The sequence below is a fragment of the Lepidothrix coronata genome, unplaced genomic scaffold, assembly GCF_001604755.1.
Source record: "Lepidothrix coronata isolate B3197 unplaced genomic scaffold, Lepidothrix_coronata-1.0 Scaffold13, whole genome shotgun sequence".
Lineage (NCBI taxonomy): Eukaryota > Metazoa > Chordata > Aves > Passeriformes > Pipridae > Lepidothrix > Lepidothrix coronata.
Window position 1 is genome coordinate 591,018 of NW_016690193.1, and position 20,333 is coordinate 611,350.

Here is a 20,333-nt window from a genome sequence, read left to right on the forward strand (position 1 = left end):
CATGGTGTACTAGACTTCCTTCAGGAACCTTGGAACACTTTATATACAGTAACTAATGCACCTCCTCGTAGAAGAAGAAAAGAGATATTTTATTACACACAAGCTCTACAAGCTACATATTAACATAGCCTTAAAACACACTGGATGTGATTTGAAGCAGCGTGTGTTCTGACAGAGTAAAGAACGAGCTGGTTTAACTGATCCCATTCAGGATACATTTGAAGGTTAAGCAACTACAGATCTCGGCTAATCTCTTGTAATCTGCTGTTACTAAATGGATGTCTACATGCACGTTCGTAGCACACTGCACATGAGTGCTTAGGAATAAAGTTTTCAAATTTTTTCATGTCAGTTCTGCTGGGAGGAAGCCATGTATCTGTTTATTTACTTCTACTTCCTAATGAGCTTTTTTGAAGAAGTCCTTGGTTTTTGTCCTTCACAATGCACTTGCGTTTACCATGGCAGAAGTGATGGCACTGGAACAAGGTATATATTTTATTATTTGTTATATAGGGAAATTTATAAGAAAAAGGGTTAAAGAAATTGGAGATAACATTCTCATACATGGCCAAGTAATTCTAGAATAATTGAAATAAACACATATTTTACACTGATGTTCTATGGCTAGCAGCATTCCTGAACAGGAGCAGATGGTGATTATGGCTTTGTACTTGGCAAATAGCTACTCTAAATCTTCATTTTTTGCAGAAGGCAATTTCTTTCTGCTCCTTGATTTTCCTGCTGTTGTAATGTCCTTTCCATTTCTACAAACTACTTAACTACTGTAAGGTGGCTCTGATTTAAATAAAATACAGTAGTTTGTTATTTTTTTAATCTAGAGTAAATCATGTAATTTTTGATAATAAGGAGGTTAATTTGAAATGTGGTGACCTGTTATTATCATGTCAATTTTAGGAGGTACTCTTTGTCATTGCTACTTACTGTCACAGGCTATCTGGTATAAAGCTGCATGAGGAAAAAGTAAAATAGAGGAAGAATCTAGAGAAAAGGGGGAGAAAATTAGACTTAGTGAGAGCAGGGGAATCTTCAAGCTAGTATGTGCAAACAATATACCCCAAAGAAATGAAAAAGTATACTGACACCTGAAAATGCTGAGAAATCCATTTCACTGAAATCAATTGGAACAGAAAGTTCTTAGCATCTCTACAAAGCAAGTAATTCATAAGTAAACATCAGAAAGAGAGAGAGAAAGCTCTTCTTTACTCAAATATGCTTTGGTATATTTTGAATTATCAGTCCATTCTGAAAGGTAAGTATAGAAAATGCTTTTAATCTTTATCATACAGAAAAATTAGATTAGTAATCCTATATTCTGAATTTTAGTAAACTAGATGGCATACAGTTCCCACCTGAGATACATGCATGCATTATTCCTTATACAAGGGCTTCTGTTTTTCAGTTATCAATAGAGCGAGGGATGCACAGAGGACAGTGCTTACATGCTTTAGAAAAAAGCAAATCTAGATTTCATGTGAAAGAAGGATCTTTTCTGGTTTGTATTCTTTTTCTCTTTAGAGACTCCATGTTTGTGGAGTTTGTTCAGCTTTTAAATGCAGAGGGTTGTCCTTCATTTCTGGTAGTAGTGTTGCAGAAAGTAATAGCATTTGCATTTAACTCTGAAATTCAAATTTCTGATAAATAAATGCCAGTATCTCTCTCCTTTTCTTTTTTCTTTTCCCCTGGTGCTAGGTCTGTACTCTGTAATGATCCTGACATGTATGAAATCCCTGTGAATGTTCCTGTGGATACTGTAAAACTTCGAATAGAGAAAACTGTCATACGAAGGATTCCAACTGAAGCCTTTTACTACCTAGTAGATCTCAAATACCTGTGGGTAACTTACAACTGTGTAGCCAACATTGATATCAGCAGCTTTTATAACTTGAAACTACTGCACGAGTTACGGCTGGATGGTAATCTGCTCTCAACTTTCCCTTGGGAATCACTGGCAGAGATGCCCAACTTACGGACTCTTGATTTACACAACAATAAAGTGACCAGCATTCCTGCTGATGCTGGCCGGTACCTGAGAAACCTCACCTACCTGGACATATCCAGCAACAAGCTAACCACCTTGCCATCAGACCTGATGGACATCTGGCCCCCCTTCTCAGGAACTGTCCTGTCCAAGAACACAGACATTCTGGTGACACAGAGAGTCATTTTGGGTATGTTAAACAGCCTCTCTTATTCCTTATTAAAATGTACCTAAACATTAAATTGCAAGTGAGAGCAGATGGGGGACCAGCCTGGGATTCAGGAGAGTGGGTTTTATCCAGGTCAGTCTTCTGGTTTGCTCTGTGATTATTTATTTATTTATTGTTGGTGACAGAAAACCATAAAACTAAGATAGTGACCTCCATGTATGTTGATATCTCACGATTATAAAACTTGAGAGAATCCAGTCTACGTGAATATGGGCCATATGGAGTATTCAGTAACCATATAAATGCAGGACTTACACAGTGTTTCTGGTGACATTTCTGTCATCTCTGTATGTGTTCTCAACTACGAGCATGTCCATTTGCGGCTGTTTTTTCCCAATGGCTCACAAGCCAAGCAAGTAGCTGGGAGCTGATGCTCATATAAAGCCTGTCCTGTGACACAGTGCTGCAGATAGTGTTGGTGGCTCAAAAAAGGGCAACTCTGCTCTCTCCAGGACCCCTGTTGACCTTGCATTGTTTTAAAAGTAACTGATTATCCTGAAGTTTTTCCCAATTTACATATTGAATATGAGAGAGAGTAGGAAATTGATCCCTACAACTTCAAGGTACTTTTTAGAATTTTTAAGGCAAGTATATAAGAATGATTTGGTCACACTCTGACTTTTTAAATAATTTTATCCATCTCTCTATAGTACAATTATATCAGTTCTATTTGTGGCTTTGTGCTGTATCTTACACTTTCTCTCCACTTCTTAGTCTTACACTTCTTTCTCTTCTGCAGCCTCAGAATTTAGCTGGAACAGTTCTATCAACAGTGTTCTTTTCTGTCACTGTTTACACTGTTTTGACTTTTTTTTGTAGTGTAGCAAGCGGAAGGGAGGAAAACCAGCTGGCTGTCTCTACTGCAGTAGTTCTATAAGCACTGGTAAAGATCAGCTCTGTGTTGTACTGCCTAGTATTTCCAATTTCTTGATCGAAAGCCCCACTATTCAGTGTTCATTTGCTCAGCTGTTTTGTTTCACAGCAGAAGCTGCAGTTTGAAACTCTCATTTAAATGAGATTTTATATAAGTGACTTAATAGATGCAAGTAGGCTGAACAACTTATATGCACGCAAATTGTAGGTTTGCAGCATTAAAGGATCTTTGTTTATTCAGGATTAAAAAAAAAAAAGAGAGAGAAAGCTGTAAAAGTAAGTCCATCTCAGTACTCCTTTCCCTGTCCCCACACTGAAGGCTACAGGAGGCAGTAAAGTAAGAGCTGACTGTGCTAAATCTAATCCTCCTCGTGATCTGATGAGGGAGTCCCAGGGGTTAATTGGTTTCCTTGTCTTACACGGCCCTCACGACTTAAAAAATAAACCAAAAGAAACTAAAGAAAACCCCAAACACCACACCCCCCTAGCATCCCCTTCCCCCTCCCCACCCCAAAAAAGAAAAACCAACAAACCAACGGAAAAAATAAACACCAAAAAATCCTAAAACCACACGCACACTTCTCTCTTCCCCTCACCCCTGGCAACCACCTGCATGCTTCCTTAGTGCAGGCACATTGCCAGCCTCCTCTAGTCCTGGAAAACCCTCTAGTGCCAGCATTGAGTTCTTTAGAGACCTGAGATGTGACCTTTGGACCATTTTCTGTTATGAACTACAAATGGGTTTTAACACAGATCTCCAGAGGGACGCACACTGTGAGTTTAAACAGCACTTTGCTTCACTTTTATTTTTTACTGTTAGGTGCTAAGGAAGGTGCTGTGCAGCCATTACAGATTTGTATCTGAGAATGCAAGATGCCAGGTAGTACTTTTATTGTGTTGCATTGAATAAATCTACCTTATGTAAGCTATGAATTAATTAGCTGAATTTTTTTTGTCGTTAACATCATAGCTTTCTGATGAGTATATCCCAGTGAAGACAGACAGTGCTTGCTACGTAATAAACTCTGTAGTGAGTAAGACAGTCCCCTTCTTCTGGAGATTTGACAGTGCAAGGCTCTTTATGTCATGGGTTATTTTGACAAATTTACTTAGTCTTCACTGAGTGCTAGTTTTGTTATGTGTATTGCAAGTTGTAGTTACAGCACTCACACTCACTGGCACTGTTGATGGACTGCTACAAAGCAGTTGTTTTTCAGGAATGAATGGTTGATAGAAACTATCAGGCTAGAAAGATCACTTAGGAGTTGAGATGTCTCGGTAATGCTCCAACCATCTCTAAGGAGAAGTTGGCTTGTCTCTGACACTCCTGTCTCTATGTGGCTTGTTGGAGCATGAGGGAGAAGAAATGTATCCCATAGATACTCTCCGCCTCCTCTGAGTTGGAGATGAAGATCACAGAGGTATGTGATTAGGAAGGATCACATAGGATGCAGATCCAGAGGAACTGAGCCCTTCTGGTAAAGTCATAGCTGTTCTTAAAGCCTGTGTCCAGACCACCCCCATAGCCTCCTGTGGTAACCTCCTCCAGTGCTTATCTATCAGGATAGTGAGAAAGTTTCTCTTAATATCTAACCTCAATCTCCCTTACTACAAACTAAGCTGATTACCTCTTGTCCTACAGGAGATGGACATACAAAAAAACTAATTACCATCTCTCATAGTAATCTTTCATGTTTTGCCTTCCCTGTTTGCCATCCTAGCTAATCACACAGATTTTTTTTTCACCAGTTGCTAATATAGTTAAAATAATGTGAAGGCTTTTTTTGATTGGTGGGGGTTTTTTGTTTTTTTTTTTGGATAAGGTGGAGGGTGTTTCTCATTTTCTACCATAGCTATTGGCTCCCTTTAGACTCCTTTGAGTTTAAAAAAAACATGTCTCCTAAAATGTGATGCCCACAACTGCATGCTTTCATGCTTTGATGCTGAAGACTGTCCTACGTAGTTCAGCTATTCTCTGTGAGAGCATTCAACCTGACCTATGTACCTACTTAGAATGGTAACTGCAGCCAGAACTCTGCTAGAAGATGGAACCCAGAACAAACAAATACTGTTTTTGTTAAGTCAGGGAAGCAGCAGTCAGGTTCTAATTAGTGTAAGCAATTGTGTCTTGAGCTGTCATCTCTCCCCGTTCTAGCAAGATAAGATTGCTACTTGTATTTCATTAACAAGATCAAAACCAGCAAAGCCCCAAATTCAGATGTTTGTGCATATGTATTTTTTAACACCAGCAGGCAATTTTATCTTCAGTGTCTTCACTGAGCATCGAGAAGGTTGCAGGTAAGAAAAAGTTTAGGTTCCTCATGTTTTTTTCAAGGACTCTTGGAGGAACCAAAGACTACTGCCAGGGGACTGACATGTTAGCATCTCCTTATTCCAGTTCATAATCTCTGCACTAAGAGGTTTGGATTTTTTAAATACCTCCCTCTGTATGATGTTCCTCCGTGTGTGCACTGTGCTAAATGAAAGTGGGTTAGGGAATGATTCCTGGCCTTATGGCCAAGTGGCCTGCTCTGGTTCTCATCCAGTTTAGGGCCAGCTCTCTTTAAAGCTGGCTGTCCATTCCACACCTTGCAATACTTAGCCCTTGGTTCTCTGTGGGCTCTACAGGACACTGCAGTGACTCTGAAATGTAATTCCATGAATCAGGGGTGCTTTTCCTTCACTCTAACCTGCCTGAAGTAATGTGGGAATTGCATTCAAACCATACAGCTGTGCTCTTGTAATATAAAATAGCAGGGGTATGTTGTATGCCTTATGGAATGATAGGGTGATAGAATAGTTAGGAGGTGCAAAACCTACTGCACTTACATTGGGGGCAACAACAGGACAGAGAGAGCCTCCCTTGGTGTGGTGTCATCCGTAAGCCTTTCAGGAAGCAATCCTTGGAGTGCAAACTGTCCCTGGAGCTACGTCTGGCTTTGTCTTGGAAATGCCCTTTGGAACAGCTCAAAATAAAGCCGACAATTAAGCCGTGCAAATGATCGAGGGAGCAGTGTGTGAATTCTAACCCTCTCTTGGTTACCTCTGGAGCCATAGCCTAATACTTTGATCCAAATCACAAATGAGTTTCAGCACTGGCTGCTGTACAGAGATTGACATTTCTGGCGTGAATGATGGCAGTAGCATTTTCCATATTGTGTACTCTGATGAGTCACTGAGAGGAACAGAGGAATCCAGGATTTAGTAGAGTAGCAGTTAGATGAGATCTTGCCTCTGTTGCACGTAGAGGTGCCAAAAATTTGGAATGCTGCAGGTCCCTCAGGCTCCCAGCTAGGCCATTGGATAGATACTTCTTTTCCTGAATATACTCCCTAGCAATTGCCCTGTGCAGAAAACACTGCAAAACAGTGTTGGATGTGCACTTTACTGTTTAGAACCGTGGACCAAAATTTGTAGCTTCAGTGGGAAAGAGCCTTGGTTGGGTTGGCCCAAGCTGTGGTGAAAATGTCTATCAGCTCAAAACTTGAATATTTTGCATCTTACCATTTTGCAGCAGCTGAAAAGCAGTTACACAAGTTATAGTTTGAGTCTGGTTACTGATTTACAAAGTAAATTTTGCTCATAGCTATTTCAAATGCTAAAGTCCATATTGACACAGCACGGGGAAAACACTGCTTACTGAGAAGATTACAAAAATGTGCATGGACATATACATGTATTTGCTGTTGTATATGCAAGCATACATATAAATGTGTGACAGTAAATATAAACTATGCTAAATCTAGAAAGAGAAAGGTTTTTAGAGCAATTTATATTTAATATTTAATGTTAAAATAACACTGTATTGGTATATTGCAATGCACAAATATTTATCAATATTTGTTTTGCCTTGGCTAGTATTTCTGTCTCAGATCAGCAAGCTGCCTTAATATTTCTACAAAAGAATTCAGCGTTTATAAAGATTTTAATCAAAAACATGTGCCATTGGAGACTCATTATTTTTATTTTTGCTTCTTAAGTAATTAAGGGGATTCCATCTTATTCCTTTATTCAAGTTCCCTATTCTTTTCCATTTTCTTAGTTTTCCCCTTTTTAAACTTTTTCTTTATTCTTTCACATGTTAGTTCTCACTTCTATCATCTCGTAAACACAAACTGTTAAATTTCAGAATGCCCCTTGTAGTTTGGAAACTACATCCAGTTTACATCCAGATTTCTGTTCTCTTCAATATCTAACTGAAATATAATCAAATTCAGTGTCTATCTTTGCTTCCAACTCACTAGTGCTTTCGTCTTTTAATTTTGGGAATTCACATGACTTGATGCTTTACAATGGCTAAAAATAATGTGAATGCTGTCAGATATTGGCAAGACACAGGTAAATAGAAGGAATGTGCTGTAGAGGCAAGGAAGGAACTCCTGTAGCTGTATATGTTATCTGTATTTATGTAAGTCCTGCTTTTTAGCCAGTTCCACTGGGAAGCAATATGGATGGGGGAGATGAGCTGGCTAACTGATGTAACACTCTCTTTGCACTACACACAGAAGTAGAGCCGTCTGGGACTACAGCTTTACTCTGAAGTTAAAACCAGGATTTCAGAATGACCTGAGATGGCCAAAGCTGTGTCCCAGACTGGACTAATCAACCATCCAGTCTAAGGACTGTTCATCTTTTCTTCATCTTTCCTTTTATTTTGTCTATTTCCGATACTTACTTTAACAACTTGGGTTTTCTTCAGGACGCTGCAAGAATAAGAAAGCCATGTCTGTATAAATATTAGGAAAATTCCTTCACTGAAAGGATGATCTGGGGAGTGGTGGAGTCACCAACCCTGAAGGTATTTAAAAGACATGTAAACGTGGCACCTAAATACATGGTTTAGTGCTGGACTTGGCAGTAGTGGGTTAACAGTTGGACTTGATGGTCCTAAAGGTCTTGTCTAACATAATCATTCCATGATTCTATTTCAATAACAACTTTTGAGCGCTTTGAGTAGGTTAGAAACAGTAATAAACCTCTTCTTTTCCTGCAGAAAAGTTTGTAGGATGCAGAAAGCTGGTAGAAATATTTTCTAAAGCATTTAACATAACAGAGAGTCCGCTGCCTAGTATGCAGGAGGGGAGCTCTGCTGATGCTGCAGATCTGTCCCGATTAATGCTGTGGGCCCAGAGTTCCTGCTCTGCTCCCTGCTTGAAGCACAGCTGACCCCTGCTTCTGTCCTCTAGATAGCACAGGGGCCGTGCCAGGAGTTCACAAGCATTTTTCACATGCAGTGTTTGCTATGGAGGAACTTCAGCAGTTGAGGCCCCTTGTTTCATGGGAATCCTGCTTTCCCTCATATACTTTAGGGGAGTTCAATATTCAAATGCTCATATAGTCTATTTCTAAACAGAGTGAGGAAAATTGACCCCTTATAAGCAAGTGAGAATGAAAAAAAAAAGAATATTACAGGAGTATTTTCTCTAACTACAAGCTTCCCTAATTGAAAAGATGAGCAAAACTAATTACATGCATGTGCTCGATTGAGCAGAATTTTTATAAGCACAAACAGCTGATGTGCCTAGATATGGAAAACACAGTTGGATGGCATCTCTTTTCCTTGTGAATTTATGTATGAAAATAATAGGCAAAATTTTTATATTTTGGAGGTGTTTGGTTTTTTTTTTTGGTTGGGGTTTTTTTTGTTTGTTTGGTTGGTTTTGGTTTTTAGGAAAAGCAGTTCTGATACAGTTTCCTTGACTTCTCCTTCTCTGTTCTAGCAAGCAATAAGTAGTGAATAGAAGTAAAACCTCTTCTGTCTGGAAGGAGTGAAATTGGATTGTGATGTCAAAGTCACGGAATCTCTTCAGGTCAAGTCTTGTTTTAAAGAGTGGGGATTAATTGAGATTCACCACAGTTTTAACCAATCACTACCATTGTGCTTAAAATAACCTAATCTTGGTCTGGTGATAAAAGGAAGCAGTAGTTAATTATTCATGTATTCTTTCATCTGTACATTTTTTCAGAACAAAACAAAGCATTTTTCCATTAGCTGTTTTGATAATTCTTAACAATACACACAGCAGGTGTTTCAGGCTTTTTTTTTCTTTTAATATTGGTTTGACTTTTCTGTTGAGCTCATCATTAAATTAAATAGGGAGGGGTTCTTACATACTATCCCTTGTTTCAGACTGTATTTATTATTAGTACTCAGATGAGAAAGGTATGCTCAAAAGTATAAGTCAAATGAGAAAATATTTGAATACATGAATGACATGCTGTGTGGCATTTTACCTGGTGAAGTCACTGTTGCTCTATGAAGGTCAACATAGTGGAGTAATAAATACCAGCTGAGGATTTAAACTGATATTCCTTAGAAATGGATATTTTCTTTCAACACAGTGCGTTCACAAAGGTGGAGAAGCCTCTCATTCAAAGACTGGAATCAAGAAGCAAATGTTATGGCCTCCGACAGAAGAGAAAGAGAGTTCTTGTATGCCCTCATAAAAATATTGTAATCATCAGGGGGGTTTGTGGTCCTTCCTATTTTCTACCCCTCTGCTATTCTTTTTATGAATATATTGCAAAGGCTGTACTAAATTGAAGCCAGACTTCTAACAATATTGTTATTTAGTTCAGAGCCAGATAAGAATTTTATTGGCCTAAAACTTTAGCTTTTATCCTTTTTTTTTCAAGGGACGGGGATGTTGACGTAAGCTCTAAACCCTTAAATCATCATGTTCTCTGCAAGCATTGAGAAAAGGGTCCTAGAAGATCAAGATGTAAAAGCCCAAACAAGGACCAAGAGCAGAGGAGAGTGACAGGAAACAATAGTCCTGAGAAGCTGTCTTTCCAGAAGGCACAGGCAGGTTAAAATGTATTGTCAGTCTCAAGACATCTTTTCAAAGTATTTTTTCCTAGATAAATAGTAAGGTTAAGCAATGGTAGTGCTACTACATTACTATGCTCCTGTAAAATTCTGTGAAGAAAAGGTCTAGCTTAATAAACATTCACACTGTTCTTCCTCACCTCTGAAAATACTCCCCCACCAGTCAGCTGAACAAAAAAGACAAATTGAAAGAGAAAATATTAACTCAGAATAGGTCCACAATCGTCCTTGATTGTACTTTGCGGTAGTCATGCATCACACTGTTACCACAATATATTGCCTGACAACATTTTTTTCTTCCCCCTCTTTCCTTCCTGCTTCAGGTTTTCAGGACAACCCATGGTTCTGTGACTGCCGCATTTCAAAGCTGATTGAATTTTCCAAAATCGTGGACAGCTCAGTTGTGCTTCTTGATCCATTGATTTCGTGCAGTGGACCTGAGAGCCTTGCGGGAATCTTGTTCCAGAGAGCTGAGTTAGAGCAGTGTCTTAAACCATCTGTGATGACATCAGCAACAAAAATCACTTCCCCTCTGGGAAGCAACGTTCTGCTGCGCTGTGATGCGACTGGGTACCCAACACCACAGCTTACCTGGACTAGGTCAGACAATATACCAGTGAACTATACAGGTACAATTGCTCTTTTATAGGAAATGGGAGAGCCAAACATTTTTGGGTTGCATGTGCTTTGAGATCATCGTAATGAGTAACAATGGACCTTGCATTGCATCAAGTTGGCAATTGTATCTGTGCAACAGCTGTTATGAAATTCTTTGTCTAGTTCTTGGTCTTAACAGGTCCCTCAGGCTGTTTTGATTCTAGATGTGGTGTATAATAACAATGCGTATGGAAGGGAGAAATGCATGAAGCAGGGGAAGGATAAAGAAAAATGGAGATTGGGTTAGTTGGGCCCTAACTCAGAAGCTGAAAAGCAGAAAGGAGAATTTGTTGCTGAAATTTCTGTTTTGTTTCAAAATGTTCTTGTTAAAAAATCTATGACTAAGCCACTTAAATCTCAGCTTTGTAAACACAGGATTTTCCAAATTCATGTTTTCTACATTATTTGCAAATTTTTCAAGGCTATCATTATCTGATATCATTCTAGCTGCTGTGACAGATATTTATGTAGTAACTTAAAAGTAAAAATTATTTCTTGCTAATGCCAAGTGGTTAGCAGTTATCATAGGTCTAAAGAAGGTAATAGTCCAGAGTACTGAAATATCTTAAGATAAAGGTAATTTCCAATAGTGTTCTAAATGGCCAGTATGGTCAGTGTCACTTGAAGTCAGTGAGATGTATTTAAGAGTCTATAGCAGCTTTAAGACATTTGATTTTGCTTTATGTACTTGTGTTTTACTTAGTGAAACTGCAAATTATGTTGTAATTACTCCAAACATTCATTTTCATTTTGACCCAAGCTGATCACTTTTATTTAATAATATAATATGACCAAGAATTCCATAGTTTGTGTTGGGAGTTTGGTTTGGTTTTGGGCTTTTTGTTGTTGGTGCTGTTTTTTTTTTTTGATTTGTGTTTTGTTTTTAAAAGTTTAGTATATGTGATTCCTTTTGGCAGAAATAACTTAGGGGAAGAAATAGTCTAATAATGTTTACTTTCTCTTTAACTCCCATTCATAATACTCTTTGCATTTTTCTGTAGTAATTCAAGAAACTCCTGGAGAGGGTGTCAGATGGTCCATAATAAGCTTGACAGGAATTTCATACAAGGATGCAGGAGAATACAGATGTAAAGCCAAGAACTTGGCAGGAATGTCAGAAGCTGCTGTTACTGTCACAGTGGTTGGTGTAGTTACTACAACTGTGTCACCACAGAAGTATGGAAGGAAGCAAGAGGCTGAGAGACAGAATACAACTCAGGAGGAATCCAAGCAGGAACCCGAGACGACAACCACACCCCTTGCCACTACACAGAGCACAACCACAGCACTGGTTAGCACTGAAAGATCAACGAGCATCATGTTTGTTGACAAGAAGCAACCCAGGCCCATGTTTGATGGAAAGAAAAATTCAAAGGCTATGACAAATGGAAACAAAAAGCAGACTGGGGAGATAAGCAAGAAAGGTGAAGACACTCCATTGAATACAGCAGGTATGCCTGAGCAAAACATCACTGTGAAGAATCTAAGAGTGATCAGTGAAACTGATGAAAGAGTGACCTTAACTTGGAAAACTGTCAATGCCACAAGCAACTCCGCAGTGACTGTATTGTACTCCAAATATGGTGAGAAAGATATGTTGCCTCTGAGCACTGATTCTAACAAAAACAGAGTCACAATTGATGGTTTGCAACCTAGTACTCAGTATATGGCATGTGTCTCACCCAAAGGCGTACCACCTACAAAAGAACAGTGTGTTATTTTCTCCACTGATGGGTTAAATGATGAAAGCAGTTCTGAGTTTTCTATTCTGATAGTGGCCAGCAGTGCAGCATGCGTGGTTGTTTTACCTTTGATATTTTTTTTACTCTACAAAGTTTTAAAACTTCATATGAAACCAAAAAGTGCAAAGGAAGCTGACCTTGCAAAAGAAACCTATGTGAAATTTGAAACACTATCTCTGAAACCTCGAACAGTGAGTGCAGGAGAGCAGCTCTGGGCACGGAGGTACACCGATGAGTCGGAAAGACTTCTCCTTTGCTCTAGGTCAAGCATGGATTCTCAAATGACCTTCAAAAGTGAGGGTTCTAGGTCAGAGTATCTGTGTTGAACATGAGTGAGGGTGGAAATGGAATAAACAATAGGTAAAATTATTCCAAAATGATGATACTGCATCTGGAAGCAGGTTGATGCTAAGTCGTGGTCAGAATATGATATCTGATATAATACAGTCTACTGGATGTGTAGAGTGGTGAGTAGGAGGGAGAATAGAAGAAAAATATTACCTGTTTATTTTCTTTTTTAATGTTTGTGACTTTGGATGTGAAGGCATGATGTTCTTCAAAAGATAAATACAACTTTGAAATGGTTTCCTGGTTAAAAATATTCTATTTCTTGTTTTTATTAAAATGTTCTGTTTTCTCTTCTCTCATTTTAACATATATATATATAATATCCCAATTGCATGTATCAAACACTAATCACAATCTTCATGAAAGTGATGTACTTAAAAATAGAAGGAAAACAGTTTAAACTACTTCTATTGTGGTCAAAACTTTATTTGAAAATACAAGTTTTTTCTGACATCAGCTTGTGCTTTGAGATGTCATACAGGTCTGTTTGTACAGTATCTTGGATTGAAAGTGTTCTCAGGTCAGTGAAGACTGAAGCTATGTAGCCACAGTGTATGGGCTCTTGAGAGGTACAATACACATCATGTTGTCCTTTTGCAGATGCTGTTGCAAAGGGCAAAGAAACTTCTTTAGTATTCTGAAGCTCAGATAAGATACTGTGAGTAACTCTGAGAGAGACACTAGATAATCATGTTATTTTACATCAGATGATCTTTTTGCAAAATCTCAGCCTTAGAATTTCCTTGGATGCATCTGTCTATATACCTCAATTTCAGAAAACTGTCCAGAAAATTTCGTGGTACTGTGTAATGCCACATGCACTCTTATAGGACTATATATTACACAGATATTGCACAATATTATGTACTATGCTTCAGTAATATAATACATTTTGAGATACAGTAAGAGGAGGTTTTGTCCCCAGGTCATGCTGGGTGTGAGGTTCAATGAGCACAGTGAAAGTTAATTGTGAGTGTGCTTCCTAATGTTTAAAAAATTACGAATTAACAGTAACGATGAATTCAGAGTTGCCTATTAATGATAACAATGAATTGTCTATTCTGAGGCTGCTTTTTGATGCCTGAAGTAAATAACAGAACTTTTATTGTTTTAGATTCAGATATTATGGTTAGAAGTATGTATGAATTGTGAACCACAGTTTTTCCTAAAAATTACAACTGTGTTGTTTTCTTGGACTTTTCTATGCCTAGAGGAACTATTTGTTTTGCTAGGAAATAGGAAATTGTAATTTTCCAGAGGGAAAATATTACTCAAAGCTACAAACCAAAGCTTAGTTTGTCAACTTCAAAACAGTGGCATTTTTCAATGTCACTAGTGTAGGATTAAATTTTGCCTGCTGGAATGCTGATGAGCTTATCTTGCAAGGCATAGATTAGTGAGAGGAAAACACTTTGTCAAAAAGCGTCCAACATAAAATCATGGCAGGAAATGAACACACTGAAAAACCTCCATAGTATCTACACAATGGTGTTCAATGACCAGGACTAGCAGAATGAGTATTTGAGACTTTGGGAGCTGTGGTAAGGAAGCAGATGAGATGTTCGAAAGTGCAAAATTAGCTTACCTGCTTAGAATTCACCTTGGTGTTCCTTTCCATGGTACTAGTATGTGTGGTTAAAAATCAACCTTTCTTTGTTTTCAATGGATAATTTCGACTGCAGTGAAAATGGTTTTGGTCTTCTAAGTGGAACATTTTACTTTGACTTTTTTTTTTTAATTTAGGATTTTTTTAGGGAAAGCAGATTCTTTTTGTGTCAAAATCAAGGTTTGTCTGACAAGCAGTTAATGATAAACTGAGATTTTAACAGGATCTGAAGTGTTTAAATATTTGCCTTCTTTCTTCCTTACAGATAGTATAGCTGGTAGTTGTTAAAGATGTTTCCAATTAAAAACACCATGTTTGTCATTAAGGAGAGCAATTGTATTAACATTTATTTTTTAATTCCTGGAGAATATTTGATTTCAGGTTTCAAAGCTCTGCAAGAAACCTGAATCTAGTTCTGGAGTTCAAAAGTGCTATTCACCTGACTTGTAGGTGATACATCAATATATAGAACTGAGGTGGTGTGCAGTTTGTTTGAGAGAGCTCACTTGTGAATGTAAACCTTTTGGTTTGACTAATCCTGGTGGAATTAGCATGTCCTAAAGTTAGAAATTAATCATGGACTATCAACAAAGATGGAGTTTATTATAAAGGGCATGTTCTTTGAAGAAAACATGAAATACATGGTTTTTCCACAGTTCTTGAGACAAAAGAGTTACATAACTCATATGCTTCTGTACCTCATGGCAAAACAGCAAATTTGCTGAGGATTTTTGGCAGGAATTTGATACAAAGAAAGGCCAAATCACACAATAAAAGCATGTGCACTGCATCACCCAGGATTGGTTTAACTAAAGAGCTGAAGAAATACTTCTGCTAACAGATGCAATTTTTTATATTGTCAGTTGTTAATGATGTGATATAGATTTTGTCACCCATAATAATTTGTATAATATCTTCTGAAATGCAATACTGAATCAATCATCACTATGAATAATGATGACTATAGTCTATATTTGCCTGGTAGGAGAATTTGTAGAGGATTTAATCAGTGTTTATGTATCGCCTTTCATATATTTTGCACTTTGTTAGCTCAGTTCATCCTGCTTTTCACCAAAAAGGTTAGACCTCTTTTTATACATTACCTACAATGGGTGTGTCAAAATTGGATGGCAAATGAAATAACTGAGTAATGTGAGCTGAATTCTAAATAGAGCTCACTTTTACTTAGAGCTTTAGTGGGCCTTAGTACTTAGCATACTTATCCATAATCTTGGCTTCAATGTGCACTTACTAAGCTAAACTTAAGGCATCCATGCATCTATTTTAGTCCTTGCCATTGCTCACAGTGGATTTTGTATTCCTTGCACTATCATCAGATTCTCATACTTTTCTCAGACAGGAAATTAATTTCATGGATACCATGAAAATGTCTGTAATAGCAAAACCATTCAGACTTGGACTACATCTAAGAGGCTAAACAAAGGACATTTTAAACTCATTACCTTTTCAAATAAGTAATTAAAATAGAAGCTGTTTTGATGTGAAAATAAAAAATTGTTTTTATACAAGACACTGTGTTTGCCTGACCCTTTTGTCTTTGTTTATAGCTTTAGAAAATATGTGATGAGTGTAGCTGTAGAAATTTAAAAAGAAATGAGAATACAAAAAGAAGGCTGAGAAACAACAGAATGGTAATATCCTAAAGAATGCTGTGACTGTGTGCCACAAAGCCTTTTGCTTGCAATTCTGCTGTAATACATGGCAAGGGTGCTGGGGCATCCGCAGACAGGTAGCTGTAAAAGGATGGATGACGATACTGCCAGCTTATTGCAATGATTGGAGCTCTACATGTGCCCAATTTCAACAAGGTGGGGGGGCAGCTATAAAATTGGAGTGTGGAACAAAGGCACCAGGGGAATTTGAAAAGTGTACTTGAAGCTGTTCTTAAAGTCTGCCCGTGTCTCAGTGAAAGCTGTGAAAGCTTTTTGGAGGACACTGTCTTTAAACTGAAAAAAGGGAAGCAAGTAGCTTACAAAGGTATTGCATCAACAGCAATTCCAGCTAGGCTGTGAAACCTAGATATAATATACTGTCATCCATTGTGATCTATGATTTTCTTTTGAAAATAACCAATTTGTTAGATTTGTGGCTAGGAGGTAGACCAATTTGAATTTCCTTCACGGTCCCAGATAAGATTTCAAAATTAACCTTTTTTAAATTATTTTATTGGGTGTAGACTGGAAACATGCTGACCTGGATGCCTTCTGTCACAGAATTCATTGCATTGTTCTAGGTGTAGAAAGCCACAGAAGCTTCAGGTTAGCGCTGTCACTTCCCTTTGTTGAATATGAGAAATTTTCAGTAGAATAGATGCTTTCTCTTTTCTTTACAAATCACTGAAATTTTTTTCCTCTGAATTTCAAAGGATCAAAGTTCCTTTCAGAGTGGAGGCATGATTATTGTGTCATTTTTATATATCTGAAAGACTCTCTTGCTAAACAGTGGGAAAATCAAGCTGAAATGTCAGTCTGAAATATCCTGTAGCAAGGAGAGATTTATTTTTTTTTACAAAGCTGTATTAATAATCAGTATTCAAGATAGTAATCTTTTCAATCAAAAAACCAGAAAGCAGCTATGAACAGAAGGATATAATATTTCCCAATGTAGAAGTAAAAAATCTGCACTTTTCCCCAACTGTCTATTTTTTATGAAGTAACATCCTAATCTTGTGTTTGGAAAGAATGTGGAATTGCTCAAGTTATTGCAGCAAGTTCAGTAGCACCTGTCAGGTATGTATTTTAAGTATATTGTTCTAACTTCAGGTCTGGTATTTTTGAAGGACACTTGATTGGCTTAAGAGTATTATGAAAGGATGACTGTACAAACAACTATAACCAACCTCTCATACTAGAGGAATACCAGTTTACTGATGATGTGTGAATATCTACATTTTGCAGAAGATGCTCTGACAAGAAAATACTTTATTCTAAAATATGGTGAGCAATCAAATATTCAGCACATCTTTTTTAAGGAGGTGTCAAAGGAATTCAGTCATGGTGTGAGTTTTCTTTTTTTTTAATAATGTTCTTTTATGGAAGTGACTCAGGTGACTGAGAGAGGACTTGGTGGAATGCTTATGCCTAGAAAAGCATGTTGTTGAAATGTGTTGTCTTACTCTCTTTTAATACAGGAGAAAGGAGCTTCATGTGTGTGTGTATGTGTATTGAGGGCAGGAATAGAATATTCCAGGGTTGTTGCCTCAGACAGAATTCAAGCAGTTTCTTCTAAGGCTTTTGGTATGGACAGCTGGTACTTGAGAATGCTACTGGACTTGATGGAAAGTAAGAACAATCCAAAATGACAATTACTAGTAGACTCAATGCAACTATAATTTGTTGCTTCCTCAGTCAAGTAAACAAATGCTCTGTTGATATATTTTTAGTCTTTTCATTCATTTAGACACACAGTTGTAGGAAACCTTTGGCATCCTCAAATAAATTTTCTAATACTTCAAAAAGTAAGTTTATAAAAAAATCTCCAGATCATGTTCCTGCTTTACTCTTTCTCACTTATTCTTTCCAGTTCAATATTGTTTTGGAAAAGAGGAACAATATTTATAGTCTGCTTTGTATTATTTTCCAATCTCTAAAACAATGACATCCTTGTCAAAGGAAAAGGAAATTAAATCCAATACTTGTAAGTACCTTTTTCTCTAAGAACCTGATTTAATTAATGATGCTGAAATCTAATGCCATGGGCTGGTCAGATGGACTTCTGAGTCATGTGTCTTGAATTTTATCTTGCTAATATTTCGCCAAATGTTCGAGCCTCCAAAAATAACTTGTACCAATTATATTTTTTGTTTCATAGCCCAGTCCCTTGTGTTTAAGAGCAGCCATCTATATAGAGCATGGCAAACTAAATTCACAATAATATTACTTTCTCTTTTGATATTACTTTTCTCTTTTCTTTGTATTTTAAATTTATCCTTATTTGACTTCAGTGTTAAACTAAACTTCCGATGTACTGCTAGTTTCAGATTGCACATGAATGGCATTATCCGTGGATATTTTTCCAGGGCATGCTCTCAGATCTTGAGTGACCTGTCCTGGTTTCTCACTGATTGGTTTGAAAAAGAATACTGCTTGGTGTATCTTGTTCTCTAGCATGGAAGTGACATGGTGGAGTGATTTCCTTCTTGGTGAAGCAGGAATGTGAAAACAGGAATCAGAACACTCTTGCTTGTTCTGAGCATCATGCTTCATAGCAGATCAGAGAAAATAATATTCTGAATTTAATTTGCCATGCTCTATAGCTAGCTGCTTGCCATACTCTTATATTGTCCTCTTTCTCCCTCTGTGATTTAACTTCCACATGAACTTAAGCACTGCATTTTACAATTGTGGTGTTTGCCATTGTCTCTGGATTGCATCAATATCCCCAAAGCACTCAATTCTTGGAGTTCTATGTCAATCATTCTGAGTTCAGCCAAAAATCTGAGCATAGCATTTTTCAGTAGAAGATTGTGCAAAATTACTTCTCAGCATTAGGAGAGGAACTCTCTAGAATGGCGGAGGTAGATTTTCATGCACAAAAGTGCTGCTTATTTGTTCCTTAGCTTGCTTGAGCATTCTTTACTCTTTGACAGAGGAGCAGACATTCCCTTTGGATCGGGTAATTAGGAGCAGAAACAATGCAAACAATGTTTTTCTCAAGCCAAAAACATAACGGTCTTTGTTCTGGTCAGGCACAATGATTGAATAGGCATTATGTCCAGTAGCTATATGAACTATTTCTTTCAAACTGTAACAGGGACTTCATGAGGAGAGGTAACTAATAAAGTCCCTTGTTTATTGATAGAAAAAAGTGACATTTTTCTCATGTCTTTGTCAATGACTTAACTCTAGAGATTGCCTGAATGTGAATTGATATAGACAAAAGTTTGGCCTGTCACAAGGTGATTAAGTTTTCAATTTCTCACTACTGAAGATTCATGTAGAAATGAAATCTGAATCAAATTCTAGGACAGAAAAAATTGTGATTCTTAGAGCTCATTGACCATCATAAGGAAACTAGAAGAATGGTCATGAAAGTTCTTTTAAGGGGTGATCAGCCAAAAATATGCCAAGAAAAGGAATAATGGTTAAACAATTGCTCTTTTTAAAATAAAAGACTGGAGAAGCCCAGAATCAGCCGATGAACATTTAGAAAGGCGGTCACTACAAGCACAACATAAATGATAATTTGGTGGCTGGGACAAGAAAGAATAATTTTTAGTGTAATTATCTGTGTGCAAGTCTGCCTTGAAAGAGAGCACTAACTTGGCACCTGATCAAACACAGATTCTAAACTAAGGAAAAGGCTGTGGTGGAGGGGAATGCAGGAGTAACAAAGAAGAAATTCCTGCAGAAAACATGCAAATAAGATTAAGTAAAACTTTCCTGAACAGTGCACAGGACCTCATTCACTATCCTTGGGCTTACAAAATCATGGGTAGGAACTGCAAGCAGAAAGAATAGTGACAATTCACCAGTTCCAATAATGGATCCAGGAAAGATCTTCAGTAGAGTTTAGAGAAATCTGGTCTGGGGGACAAAAGACTGTATTGTTGTACGTGATTTTTTCCATTATATTTGATATTAATTCAGAAGCTGAGGTAACTGCTTTGCAACGAGAGTTGTGGATGGGAAAAACCTGGACTTAGGCTGAAGGAAGGAAAAATGTTGGCTTTCTGAGTCTGATGAGTCTACACAGGAAAGAAGCCATTAGATTGACACCTTTGCCATTAACGGATGCTAACTGAACTGTAAAAGTTAGATGGGCCACATGTTAAATGGGAAAAGCTAGAACAGAATTTGATGACAGGTGCCAGCTAGAAGTGTAGTTGGAGTGAACTTGGACAGCGCTGCCTAAATGATTTTCAGTCTTACTGAGTAGAAAACTGAAACAGAAGAGAGAAATAAGATGTGGAGGTGATGTACTTTTATTGGATCTGTTATACTCAAAACATATCCTTGCGTGTCTTTCTGATGCTTCCCAGTTAGTTGACAAAACTTTAGCTATAGGAAGCCCATTACAGTACAAATAAC

At 37.6% G+C, this 20,333-nt stretch overlaps 1 protein-coding gene across 1 annotated transcript; it reads left to right on the forward strand.

Moving 5' to 3' along the window:
- The first annotated feature begins 370 nt into the window (after positions 1-370).
- On the forward strand, positions 371-15,765 carry LRIT3 (leucine rich repeat, Ig-like and transmembrane domains 3). The gene is made up of 4 exons (XM_017805793.1): positions 371-486; positions 1,711-2,189; positions 10,254-10,559; positions 11,589-15,765. The coding sequence occupies exons 1-4, from the start codon at positions 371-373 to the stop codon at positions 12,653-12,655; spliced, it is 1,968 nt and encodes a 655-aa protein (XP_017661282.1). The 3' UTR covers positions 12,656-15,765.
- Positions 15,766-20,333: the final 4,568 nt, after the last annotated feature.

Coding starts and splice junctions, on each gene's coding strand:
- LRIT3 (XM_017805793.1), top strand. CDS start 371: ATGTATCTGTTTATTTACTTCTACTTCCTAATGAGCTTTTTTGAAGAA. Junction 487..1,710: donor AGTGATGGCACTGGAACAAG/GTATATATTTTA, acceptor CCCTGGTGCTAG/GTCTGTACTCTGTAATGATC. Junction 2,190..10,253: donor GACACAGAGAGTCATTTTGG/GTATGTTAAACA, acceptor TTCCTGCTTCAG/GTTTTCAGGACAACCCATGG.